This window comes from Protopterus annectens, chromosome 13.part0 (genome assembly GCF_019279795.1).
Source record: "Protopterus annectens isolate FY-2018-M chromosome 13.part0, PAN1.0, whole genome shotgun sequence".
Lineage (NCBI taxonomy): Eukaryota > Metazoa > Chordata > Ceratodontiformes > Protopteridae > Protopterus > Protopterus annectens.
Genome location: NC_056747.1, coordinates 768,259,802 through 768,273,568, shown reverse-complemented (window position 1 = coordinate 768,273,568; position 13,767 = coordinate 768,259,802). Strand labels below are relative to the sequence as shown.

General features: G+C 39.8%; 1 protein-coding gene across 1 annotated transcript in view; it reads left to right on the top strand.

The window, feature by feature from the left end:
- The window catches only part of SLC6A4 (solute carrier family 6 member 4), a 726,628-nt gene that overhangs the window by 530,917 nt on the left and 181,944 nt on the right, over nt 1-13,767 (top strand). Inside the window, exon 9 of the mRNA XM_044054475.1 lies at nt 6,691-6,803. Within this exon, the coding sequence (XP_043910410.1) occupies nt 6,691-6,803 (113 nt within the window). The remainder of the gene's footprint in view (nt 1-6,690; nt 6,804-13,767) is intronic.

Here is a 13,767-nt window from a genome sequence, read left to right as displayed (position 1 = left end):
TGGAATGTAGACTTTTGCTAGAAGGGATATAGACCCTAAGAAGGGAATATACTAAGGGTGAGGAGGTGAAGGAGGAAGGGTGTGATAGAAATGTAGGTGCAGTAAGGCTGCACTGAAGAGGTAGGAGGGTAGTGAGAAGATGGGAGAAAGTTAAAGTAATGAGATAGAAGAATAAGGGTAAAGTAGGGCGGCAAGAAGTGGAGAAAGGGAAGTATGAGGGTAGGGGGAGTGTGGGTGTGTAAATAGTTTTGGCACAGGGGCAGATACCTGTTTCTAGAAGGAAATTCTTTAGTATGAGTTTAAAACTCTTGAGGTTAGATATTGATCGGATGTTTACTGGTAAGGCATTCCAGAGTTTTGCAACAGTATAAGCAAAAGAACTACACTGCCTTTCTTCCTCATGATGGGTGAGCCAGATTCACCTCCTCACACTCACCATCTTGGCCTTCTCCTCCAAAGCTCAGGCCTACTAGCTGAATTTTCCAGACAGCATTGTAGTCAAAGCAGCCTGTAACAAGGAGGTAGAAAAGTTGTAATAAAGTAGCCAGTTTATGCTACAAAGGGATGGAGCCCTGACACTGGCCTCAGGGACTCAGGTTCTAGCGCTTCCAGGAACCAGACAGGGTGAGTGCATCATCAAAGTTGGCCCCCCACATCGAGGAAGGAGATGGTTAGGCCATCCATGTGGGCTCCCAAATTAACAAAGTCAACAATTAGACAAAAAAATATTTGCTTCATATTCACACAAAAGATTTCCTACAACCCACTGTAAGAAGGTACTTACACAGGTCAGCAAAGAATTCAAGCATGCCATTAAGAAGACTAAGGCAGGATATGAACTGAAGGACCAAACTTTCTATTATAACTGTAAGACCTTTTCAACAATATTAGTATTAAAAGAAACACCCAACACTGTACCAGGATTCAACATAACATTACCATCTATTCTGATCCCAAAGTCACAGCCAATGTTCTAAATGCTAAATTCAGTTCCAGTTTCACTCCCACTGACCATCATGTTGTCTTACTTGAATCATTGCTCTTCCCTTCCCCTAAATCACTACCAGATCTTAGAAGCTTTAGTCAAAACTAAAACAATAGTTCCATAGGTCCAGACTACATACCAGGCTGTATCCTAGCTAGTATAAAGGGCAGCACTGACAAATCTATCCTACACCTTTTTAATCTTATTCTTTCCACAAGGCATACAACTGACCATTGCAGAAGGGCATCTTTGGTGCCACTTCACAAGGGTAGATCCATCACAGATCCTGGCACCTATCATCTAATTTACCTCTCCTGCATCAGTTGTAAAATGGTGAAACATATCTTGGTCAACTTCATAGACAGTAAAATCAGTGACCTATGAGCTATTGACCCTAATCAAGATGGCTTCATGATTCTGTCTCCTTAATCTGGTTAATTTCTTTGAAATGTAATAGATACCATCAGCAAAGGTCAGTATGTTCATTCTGTGTATCTGAACCTTGCTAAAGCCTTCAATATGATCACCCATGCAGGCGTCACTGACCAACTCACTAGACTAAACATAAACCCTTATGTCACTCATTCAGTTGCAATTTGGCTCTATGGTGGGGTGCACTCCACAAGAGTTGGTTGTACCCTCTCACCTAGAAGGCAAGGTACTAGTGGTGTCACTCAGGCTCTGACCAGGATCCCTTCCTCTTCTTTATATTTGTCAGTACCAGTTTCAAAGCAAAATGTCATTCACCATGTCAAAACAAAATGTCATTCACCATGCTGCCATACTACCTTACTGATGCAAATATGAAACATTATAATTTTAACATCATATATGTGTATATATATATATATATATATATATATATATATATATATATATATATATACACACACACACACACACACACACACACACATTTTATATATGTGTATATATATATATATATATATATATATATATATATATATATATATATATACACACACACACACACACACATATATATATATATATATATTTATTTATTTATTTAATTTACATTTTATTTTACATTTGTTAACCGGGAAATTCCGACTGGACCAGGTCCATTTTCAGCAGAGGCCCGGGGAGAAAAGCTCCAACATCAAGTTATACAAATACAATACATCCAGCATAATACACAAAACAGGTTACATCATGTATGCTGAGCATAGTAATATAACAAGAAATTAATAAAAACACTCCAGGTAAAAGAAGACATAGAACATGGGTAAAAAGACAATGTCAGTTATACATTGATAAGAAAAGAAAATATATCAAGTAAGATTCTACAGTTAAAAGTACCCTTTCAGATGACCAAGCCTACAGGGATCAGAGCTCCAGCATTTGATCAGAGATTAATTTGGGGAGTTAATAGTAGTATGGGTAGGGTTATGTGATACAAGGGCATAACCAGGTACTAAGAAGGTGCGATTTGAGGGAGTTTTGAATATGGATGTGGAGGGGGAAGAGGACACGGATAGGGGAAGAGAGTTCCAATTTCTGGCAACGGTGTGGGAGTAGAGTGCTTTCCCTGCATTATTGTTAGCCTTGGTGATGGAGAGGAGAGATTTTTCACTGGATCTTAGGTACCAGTTTGCAGTATAGATAGTAAGTAGGTTGGATAATGAGGGTTTTTTTCAGGATATTTGAGAATATTGTAGGCTGTGCCCAGCTGGTGATAGTTAAGTAGCTGTGGTAACTCAAGCCATTTTAGTTCTTTCAGTGCAGCACAGTGATGGGTTCTATAGGTTGAGTTAGTAGCAAACTTGGCTATTTTATTGTAGCATGATTCTAGTTTGTCTAGGTCACATTGTCTGATTTGGGTAAAGATTGGTGCTGCGTATAATAGAGTTGAGGGGAGGTGGCTTTGTGCAAGAGTAACTCTTGCTTTTTGTGAGAGAAAGGACTTATGCCTGTATAGGGAGCCTAGTTTTATGGTATGTGAGATGTGAACATCAAAGTGGAGATTATTGTCTATTTCAATGCCCAGAAGTTTGGTGTGGTTAGAAGGGGAGATGGTGGTGCCGTCCTTAGATGTTATGATAAAGGAGAGTTTTTTTTATCTATTAGGGGTAAATAGTAGCAGTTTTGTCTTTTTGGGATTTAGAATTAGCTGGATACCTGATATCCATTTTCTACTGAGATAAAGGTATCTTGAGTGAGTGTATGTAGGGTGGTGGGAGATGAGGCAGAGCAGATCAGGGTTGAATCATCCACATATTGTATGAGTGTGGCATGTTGTGTAGAGCATTTGAGGTTATTTGTGAAAATAGAGAACAATAGCGGGCCCAGTATAGAGCCCTGTGGGACTCCTATGGTGGTTGGAAGTTGTGTAGACAGAGTTCCTTTCCAATGGACTGATTGTTGCCTGTCAGATAGGTAGCTTTTGAACCAGGCTATAGTAGAGGAGGTGAAGGATAATGATGTTAGTGAGTCTAGTAGAATGGAGTGGGAGACTATATCAAATGCTTTTGAGAGGTCTAGGAAAATGGCTGATACATATTTGTTATCATTCCTGTGAAGGTTTATATAATTAGTGAAGGATAGAAGGGCTGTGGTAGTGCTGTGATGTGGACGGAAACTGTGTTGTGTGGTAGATAGCAGATTGTGTGTGTTAAGAAATGTCATCACTTGCAAGTGGATGCATTTCTCAAGAATTTTGGATAAGGGGCAAAGGATGGCAATAGGTCAGTTGTTGGAGAATTCATAGGAATTACCTTCTTTATGGAGAGGAATGATGTGAGATACTTTCCAAAGTTTGGGTATGTAGGATTCTAGTATGGAGCGGTTGATAAGGATGGAGACAGGATATGATAGGGGGTCACTAGCCATTTTTAGGTATGCAGCAGGTATGTTATCAGCTGCTAGTGTGGTTGGCTTTAGTTTTAGGAGGAGTTTTTTGATAGTTGAGGTGGGCACTCGTGATAAGCTGAAAGAGGGGGTAGTGTGGGATATGTTAGGTTGTGATTGAGGTAGACTGTTTTTGGTTATTTGACTGGACAGGGCTAAGATGGATTTAGTAAAATGGTTATTAAATTGAGAAGCTATGTCTAGGCCTAGGGTGTTGTTAGTAGAGATGGGTGCTGGCATTGTGGTTTTGCCTGGCTTTAGTAGGGAGTTAATGGCATGCCAGAATTTTTGTGGACTATTTGAATATTTCCTTTGGGTGCTAAGAAAATAATTTTGTTTGTTTATTTTGGATTCAGCCTTGGCCTTGTTTCTAAGCTGTTGATAGTATTGTCTGGAGCTAGGGGTTTTGTCAGATTTCCAGATTTTCCAGGCTTTATCTCTAGCTTTTAGTAAGGTTCTGGTGTCCCTATTTAGCCAGGGTGCGTAGCTGGCTTTAACTCTGATCTTTCTGCTGGGAGCTAGACTGTTAAGGATGTTAGAGAAGGTAGTATTGAAGTAGTCTACTGCCTGGTCTAACCCGAGTGTCTGCAGTGGTTCCCAGTTGCAGTGGCTTAGGACAGTATTTAGGTATCATGGGGTAAGGTTACGGTCATCTCGTACAAATTTGTAGACTGCTGGTTTGGGGTGATTGGAATGTTTCTGCGGTAGGAAGGTGGGGAGATGATCACGTAAGTCATCTGGGAGACAGCCTACTGTATAGTTTTGTTTGGGATAGTTGGTTAGTGTCCAGTCCAGTATGGATTGTCTCTTTGTTTTCTCATATATTCTGGTTGGTTCTTTAATTAGTTGAGAGAACCCATATAGATTGATATGAGTAGAGGAGCTGCTGGAGTTACAGGCTGCCCAGTCAGTGTTAAGGACTCCTAGTAGGATTGTTTCCTGAGGTAGATTGTCCTTTGTCCAGTGTAGGATGTCTTCTATTATGAGCGAGTTGTTGCCTGGAGGTATGTAGCAGCATATTATATTGATCTTCTTGGTGTTTCTTATGGATAGGACAGAAAATAGGACTTCAGCATTTTGAAAACTGGGTGGTGTGGTGTGCAGGAGCTGGAGGCTAAGGGTGTTTTTAAAAAAGAATGGGTACTCCTCCTTCTTTCCTGTTTGTTCTATCAAATCTAAGTGTATTATACCCTGGGGGAAGAAAGTCTTCATCTTGGATACTGGGTTTAAGCCAGGTTTCTGTAATGGTGAGTATATCAGGGTTGTAGTGGGCTATGAATGCATGTAGATCTGTTAGCTTGTTGGTAATACTTCTTATGTTGAGATTTAGGATTAACAGGTCAGATGATTGTCTAGCTGAGAGGGGACCTGGATTTGGGTGAATGTCACCAGAGGTTAGCAGAGTTTGTAGGAGTGTCAATATGTGTTTTTTAATATTAATTGTTTGTGAGCTTGGTCTATGAGAGTTTTTTTTAGTGTGGTGAGATGGTGTAATTTTTGTTAGTGAGTAATATGTAGTTGTAAGATTTATGATTGTAGGGCAGATGTAGAAGTCTGAGTGGGTTTGAGAGGGTGGGCTAGTGTGGGTAGTGTGATAGTAGTTGTGCAGCGGTAGGTCTGTTTGTAAGGAAGTTAGGAAGGTATATCACACACAAAACATTATTTCTCTGCAGATGTACTTCACAGAGGTCAGGCACTGAGCTCAAGTTGTTCAGACTGAAGCCATCTTCAGAATGATACCTCACCCAACATGCTGTCCTTCTCCATTACAGAAGTACTAACAAATATACGAAAAATTATCATTTTCATGTCTGAAAAATCCACAAACCATTCTATTTCTACAAATATGCTGTATAGAGGTAATTTCCTACAGCCAAATTGGACAAACTAATGTAACCTTTAAAATAACTCACACATGATGTTGCCCTGCTTTGCTACAGTGATATTGCCAAAATATTAAAAATGATAATGTTCATATCTGAAGCATAAACAAATCATTACATTTCTGCAGAGGTCATGTATTGAGAGCAACATGGATAGACTGATACAGGTTTTAAAATGACATCAGATCCACCAAGTTGCCTTAATGTCATACAGCGATACTGACACAAATATGAAAAAAAAATACTCATTTTCATATTTGAAACATAAACAAGCCATTACATCTCTGTAGGCGAGCTAGACAGAGGTACATGGATTGGGCTCAGTTTATTCAGACTGATGCCAGCTTCAAAATGATGTACTGTGCTATGGTCCTTTGCACCGCTGTTTACACAAATTTGAAAAACATCCTAATTTGCATATCTGAAAATAAACAGCCATAAACAAACCATCATATATCAGCCAGTGTGTGACACAGAAAATATATATTGGGACTAATGTGTCTAGACTGGTGACAACTTCAAACTGATACCTCTTATTTTATGTTGGCACCCCCCTTACAGATATACATATAGAAATATGAAAAATATCATCATCTTCATCAGGTCATGCCTTAGGTGTAATAGAACTCTAGGGAAAGGATTCCAAGGCATTTTCTCCACTGCACACCATTTCCTCCATACCCTAACTGGTTCTCCAGATACCATGGTACTCCCTAGCTACCTACAAGATCCCCTGCACCCAAAATGGTTCTCCCACACACCACAGTTGTAGAAGGAAAAAATAGAAAAAAATATGAGATATGTTACTGAAGCTCACATTTACAATGACAGTATAGTTAGATAAGAGCATTGTTTTCTTTCTGTCATATAACAATGATACATAAATGCAATGTTGGTAGTGAACAGTGATGCAAAGTTATTTTTAATGTTTTCTTGCTGTGTCTTTCACAGGTCCCAGTCTTCTCTTTATTACCTATGCAGAAGCAATTGCCAAAATGCCTGCATCCACATTTTTCTCAATTATATTCTTCCTCATGATCATCACCTTGGGCTTAGACAGTACGGTAAGTAGATATCTTAAATAGGTACTTACAGAGTCCTTTCACAGAGCTACTGAGACCAGATATACCTCAATGTCTTAGAATCTTAACCCATTTCAGTATCATAGGGTTATATCACCTAGTGTTCTTGCCATGTAAACAGCCAAACAAGAGTCTCCAGCAAGTCCTAGATTCAAGAGCAGGTCAGGGAGATGGAAGTGAAAAACACTCCATCACACTCTCTCTCTCTCTCACACACACACACACACACACACACACACACACACACACACACACACACACACACACACACACACACACACACACACACACACTCCAGGAATGTTAATCAGTGTTCATTTTGGCACAAGCAATGGGTGGAAGGGAAAGAAATGGGAAAATGAAGTTCACATCTATTGCCAGTGATTCTGAGGTTTTGTCCACTCTGGTCACCACTCCATTTTAATTAAGGCATCTAGAGTGAATAGCATCAGCAACAAGAAGGGACTTGAGTGGCTAATGCTAGACTGCCCATCTTGGAAGGGGTAAGTTACACAGCTATGCATGTAACCTGGCTAGATAGTGTGCTTAAGCATTGTTGTACTCTTGGAAGCAAGCACTCTGTATAAGTAAGGTATAGAAGTTTGTTTCCTGCATGCTGTGGCCTAGAGATTTAGTGAAAAAAGCAAAGAATCATTAAAAAATCCCTGCTCTCCTACATCTATAAAAGCCATGATTTCCCACAGAAAAAAAAATACTGAGAGCATTCTAGACCCTGTGTGTTCCAGATCCAGAAATGTTAAAAAAAAATCATCTCCCAGCATGCCCTCTTCACACTGCTAAAAACTCTACCTATACATTTTCACTTACATGTTAATTGAATGTATTCTATTTTTATACCATTTTCCAAACTATTCTTCATTGTTGTTATTCCTTTTACTACAATCTACTTCTACTGATCAGTATACTTTGTATTGTGTGCAACACTTCAGTGTATGTAATTAATGTGGAGCTTTTCTCCCCTGCATTGTGCATAACATTTCTGTGTATGTAATTATGGGAGCTTTTCTCCCTGTATTGTGTGTAACATTGCTGTGTATATGTAATTAATGTGGAGCTTTTCTCCCCGGGCCTCCACTGAAAATGGGCTCATTCTCGGCCCAGTGGACATTCCTGGTAAACAAATGCAATAAATAAATAATAAATAAATGCTGTCATCTTGTAATACAGTCCTAACTCTTAATGCACTATTATACATATATATTGATGTGATAATACACTATTATAGAGCAAATACTATAGTGATTCTCTGTACTGATGTGCTCATTTCTAGTTACAAGCCACATGATTATGCAGTCAACAATGTTATGGCTTACTGTATCAGACTGCAGATGTCCACATTAAGGTATGCTTCATCAAGCTGATATGTTTCTGTCTGTTGAAGCAGTCAGTTTCCATGATTGCTATGCTTGTATGCAAGTAACAGGATCATGGATCACCACATCAGTGTAGAATTTTTGGCACCATTATTCACTAGTCTAATTTTTTTCTCATTTTATGGCTTTTTATAGTAATATATAAGTGCAGTGGTTCACCATACTAGTGCATATCCAGTAATTTCATGACTTGTCATAATAACGCTTTATCAGTATTATTCTGCTCACTACACTAGTTAACATCTTTCAGTGACACTAGAGGTCAGTGTCACTTTCTGAGACATTGGTCCTCTGCAGTGCCTTTTCCATTAAGCCTCCACCCCCTAATCCTAGTTCATGCACACAATTGCACTATTTCTCCTACTTATCCTCTTCATTTATACATCTCCTTGTCAAAGGCATCCTCACATGTGTCCCCTCATCAACCTGTGCTGCTGATGAGAACTGTACCCTGCCCTTTTACTTGGAATGTTTATGTGTGATGCAGAGTGTGGCCAACCTATGCATGGGTAAGAGCAGTCTATTATTTGTTTTGCATGTAGCAGTTTCAGTGTAGTGTATCTGCTTTACTCTACTTTGCTGGGAGTCAAAACTATGTGCAAGCTTCTGCCTCTTTGCCAGTGCTGCAGCATACTGCACTCATGTCCTTCTAGCATGTTCATCCCTTGCAGCTGGCTCCTTCACTGACTACTCATCTTGCTCTTCTAATCCTGCCTTGAGTGCTGTGGTGTGTGCCTCCTGCAGAAGACCCCCTTGCTTTGTCTGTCTCCTCAGTATCATATTGAGTAAAATTGCACATACTGTAAATATTTTAGTGCAGGTGCTGAGACTATACAGCAGGGTGTTACTGGATGAATTCAGACAGCAAAAGCGTACGTTCAGCAGTGCAAACACATGCAAAATAATGTTTCTTGTTTTCAAGTGGGTGTAACAGTACCCCTGGTTTGCTTCATTTTGTGGATTTCTAATGGATGCATCAGCTAGGGTTCCATGACATATCTGGCATCACTAGTAAGATGGGCCTGTGGAAATCAGTCCATGCAAAATATTGGTACAAGTCACAGGTGTGCCATATATAGTGGTCATGGGAACTGCCTAGGTGGCGTGCATGAACACTGCAGATGATACCTGTTGCATTACAGACCATCTGGCTGTTGATGGAGCAACACCTTTTTTGCGTCACATCACTCTTTCCCAGTTTCACACGTGGGGCTTTTATTTCAATTTTGGTGAAGTCTTCAGCTCCCAGAAGCTCAGGGAAATAGGCTACATCAAAGATATTCCATATGGTGATCCCGCTTTTCCCTGTGGTAAATGGAAACCACAAATGCTCCCCAACTTGATACAGCATGGCATCAAGATGACAGAGTATTCTTGAGGCAGATGCCTGAAATATCACCACTGTGTCCCCAGTGGGTCTTTGAAAGGTCACTGTATCTTGTACATGTAAAGCTATACATACCTTAATATACACTGGAATAGGTACTCCATGTCTCCCACTGGGCTGAGCATGATACTGCCACATATCAATTATGTCCTCCATTCATTTCCTATCCACTTAATAGGTGTCCACAGTGTCAGTGTCATGGAGTGCAATAAAAGGTAAGCAAGGTCAGACGATTTGGCTTCTCCTGGGGTGATGATGCACACTGCTGTGGCCTGTGGCTATAATAAGAATAAATGGAAATACACATCTGATAATGTGGCAGCAACCCCTAACATTTTTTTCACAATTCCAGCTACATGAGTATGGCGAATCAGTATGGCATTTATACATTTATGAATCACTTGACCATCTTGACTTGCCTCATTTGCATAAACCAAGTTGCTCATTTTAATAATATTGCTCATTAACATTTTATTATATGACTATTAGCATATGCCACACCTAACTCTGCTGCTCTACATTTACCACAAGCAGTATGTGTGCCCTTGAATCTCACATGCTGCATGTATGGTTGCTCATGACACAAATTTGCTCACTGCAGTATTGCTACACTTTCACAACCCCAGCACAGATGTCTTCATAAACTTCAGATTCCTAGTTCAAACTATTTTTAGATAAATGCATGAAAGATCTGTGACCAGGAGAGGAGAAACCTGCCACTTCTTGGATGTATTGATATTTACATTAACACAAGTAGAGAGGTGTAACATGCCCTCTCTGGGCCAGTAATCAAGTAGCCTTAATCCTCACCACTGACACTGGAGAGGGACATTCACCTGGAACAAAAATAGATATGCACAGTATTTCCAGATGTAGCTCTCTGCATCAAGCACAATTTCCCTTAAGAGAACACAGGAAACACACACAGTCCAGGGTGAGGGTTTCTGTCTCGCTCTCTCCATGTCTCCAGTAAGACTCCCCACTGGCATAGCTGTAGAGTTCAATCCTCAGCCGAGTGTCCAAGCTATGTCCTTCACCACTCTATCTGTGAAATAAGCACTCTGTGTCCCTGCTCCAAGCATCTGACACACACTCACACACTCTGAGATTTGATTTTCACACACATGCCATGCGCACACACACACACACACACACACACACACACACACACACACACACATACACACACACACACACACACACACACACACACACACACACACACACACACATCTGGGAAAGACTGGCACAGATTTATCATATATGCCTCCTTCTGCCCAGACTAAGGCTCTTACAAGGGTACCCAATTATACTGAGTGAAATTAATATTAATACAAATGATAGTGTTTGGCCAATGCAATAAGGCTTTCAGGAGTGGCCACAGAGTCACTAAATGGATACAAGTACTCTCAAGGTTTAAAATATTCTCTAAAGTATCAGCCACAATGAAAGGTTTAAATATATTTAATAATAAATAATAAAAGAACATGAAAATATTGAATATCTATTTACAATAAACACTAGAGTTTTAATCACAGGAAATATTAAAATAACACAGATTAATAGATTCACACAGATACATAAAAACAGTAGCTAACTAATATCACTATATTTTCTTGACTGATCTAAAGAAGTACTTTTCCCTGGTCACTTACTAGAGCAAGGCAAGATGAAGTAGGTCAGGTGTTCTTCTTTATCAGGTTCCAAAAACAGACTGCCATGACACTTCTGTCTCATCTAGTATTAAAACATCATTTTGGTGTACAGAATGACATCACACACATCTTGTCATCTGATGTTGGTTCCCACACTCCCCTTTACTAGATGTTGCCAGGATTTAGCACAAATGTGTTACCTTACACACCCTGAGCTTTAGTAAGATGTGTTATAACATCTGGAAGCCATAAAACCATTTCAACACTTCCACCTGTGACACAAGGATAATAATGCCAGCCCAGCTAGCTGGAATTTTGTAAATAGTTATATGTCATTTGTGAATAGCAGCATGATGCAATTGCTTGTGTTACCAAATGTATTAGAAGTATATGTTACATGTATATTAAACTACTGGTACAGAAGTGTGTGTGTTGAACAGGGTTTGTACAGTACTGAGCTTCAAGAATGTGTCCACAGTGTACCCTACTGGAAAACCACAGAAATGCATATAAACTGTATACCTGTGTAAATGTATATGTTTTAATGGTAGAAACTGGAACATACAGAGTTAATTTGCAAAACTTGAAGAAAATAAATAATTGTTTTACAATTGTGCTATAAAAGTTTCAATGCACAAGGAGACAGGATGTCTAGAACTACGGTGCCTTCTGCATTATTTTGTAAGTGTTTTATTGTTCTATGTCTTCTAGCAACTGCAAACATCTGAGAGATATTTATTTTTCACACATAGATGTTAAATTCTGTTTCTGACAAAAGGGGGTTTAGCCTGGAAACTGAAGTCAGGTGACAAAAAGTGGTGTCATCCAAGCTAACCCAGCAGTAAGATTTGATATTAATTTAAGAACTCTCTCAGAGAGAGACTGGGCATTTTGTATTTGCCTTGAAGCTAGCAAGAACATCCACTCATCACCACCTTCTGCACTTACCTTGCTGTAAGTAAGTGTCTAGGGCATAGTAAGTCTTTTTAGATTCAGACAGGAATATAGTAAAGAGTAGCTTAGATGTTTTCTGTATTTATTTGAGACTGTCCTGCATTGTTGTTTTAAATATTTCCTGTGATTTTGAACTCTGAAGTTACTGTGTTGATTTATTGAGTATTGTCTTGTTCTTTTATTGTTTATTATTAAATATATTTAAACCTATATTCGTGGCTGATATTTGTGAGACATATTTAAGTTATTAGAGTACTTGTATGTATATATGGTGATACTGTACAGGCCACTCCAAAATAGCCTTGCTCTTGGTCAGACTACCATTTGGATTAATAATAACATTACACAGTAGAATTGACACCCTTTGTTAAGGGCCTTAAGTAGCTGATAAGTAGTGGCTGGTGGCAGCTGGAATTACCTTATAGTCTGTGCAGAAGGGGGCATAGCTAGTAAACCTGTGCCAGCCTTCCCCGTGTGTGTGTGTGTGTGTGTGTGTGTGTGTGTGTGTGTGTGTGTGTGTGTGTGTGTGTGTGTATAAATCAAAATTTGAAGTGCGTGTGTGTCAGCTACTTGGGCAGGGACGTGAAGCACTGGTTAGACAGAGAGGGTACTGGAGGTTTTGGCTTGGCCACTCAGCTGAGATCTCAACCCTATAGCTGTGCCAGTGGGGAGTCTATTGGGGTCTAAAGAAAGATGAAGAAACCAGCCCCAGACTGACTGTAATCTCTGTGTGCTCTTAATGGAAATTGCACTTTACTGTGCATGCACTTTTCATCCTCCCAAGTGTACGTCTCCTACTGGTGAGGATTGAGGATCCTTGATTACTGGGCCACTGCTGGGGTGTCACACCACCCTTCCAGGGTGATTAGTTTACTGCTATGGACAATACAACAAGGATTACTGGGTCTATGTCATATAATCGAACTTCCAAAATTTCGAACACCATATGTTCGAACTTGGAAGTTCGAAATATGACAACATCGAAACCTCAGAACAGCGAATTGTTTCCCAGGGAAAAAATTTGCTGTTCCGAAAACACACATACAACACAAGCACACCAAAAACCTAATAAACCTACACTAAACCTTCCATACACAACTATCTATGCACAAACCTTAACCCAAACCCTAACCCTAAGGTCCGTCACTATCGCACACTTACTTTACCTGCACCCTAACCCTAAAGCCCGTCAATATCGCACACTTACCTTACCTGTACCCTAACCCTAAACTCCATCACACTCGCACACTTACCTTACCCACATCCTAACCTCAACGTCCATCACACGGGCACACTTACCTTACCTGCACCTTAACTCCAGCATCCATCACACTTGCACACTTACCTTACCCACACCCTAATCCCAATGTCCATCACACTCGCACACTTACCTTAACCCGATCCGTAACTTTCACAATACAGTGGAGAAAATGTTGAAGCCGCAGAAACAGCCAACCAAATTCTTTCCCTGGGAAAGAATTAGTATTTCCGCGGCTTCGACATTTTTATTTTTCGAACTTCGCTGTTCAAACTTCTAGTATTCGAAATTCTGAACG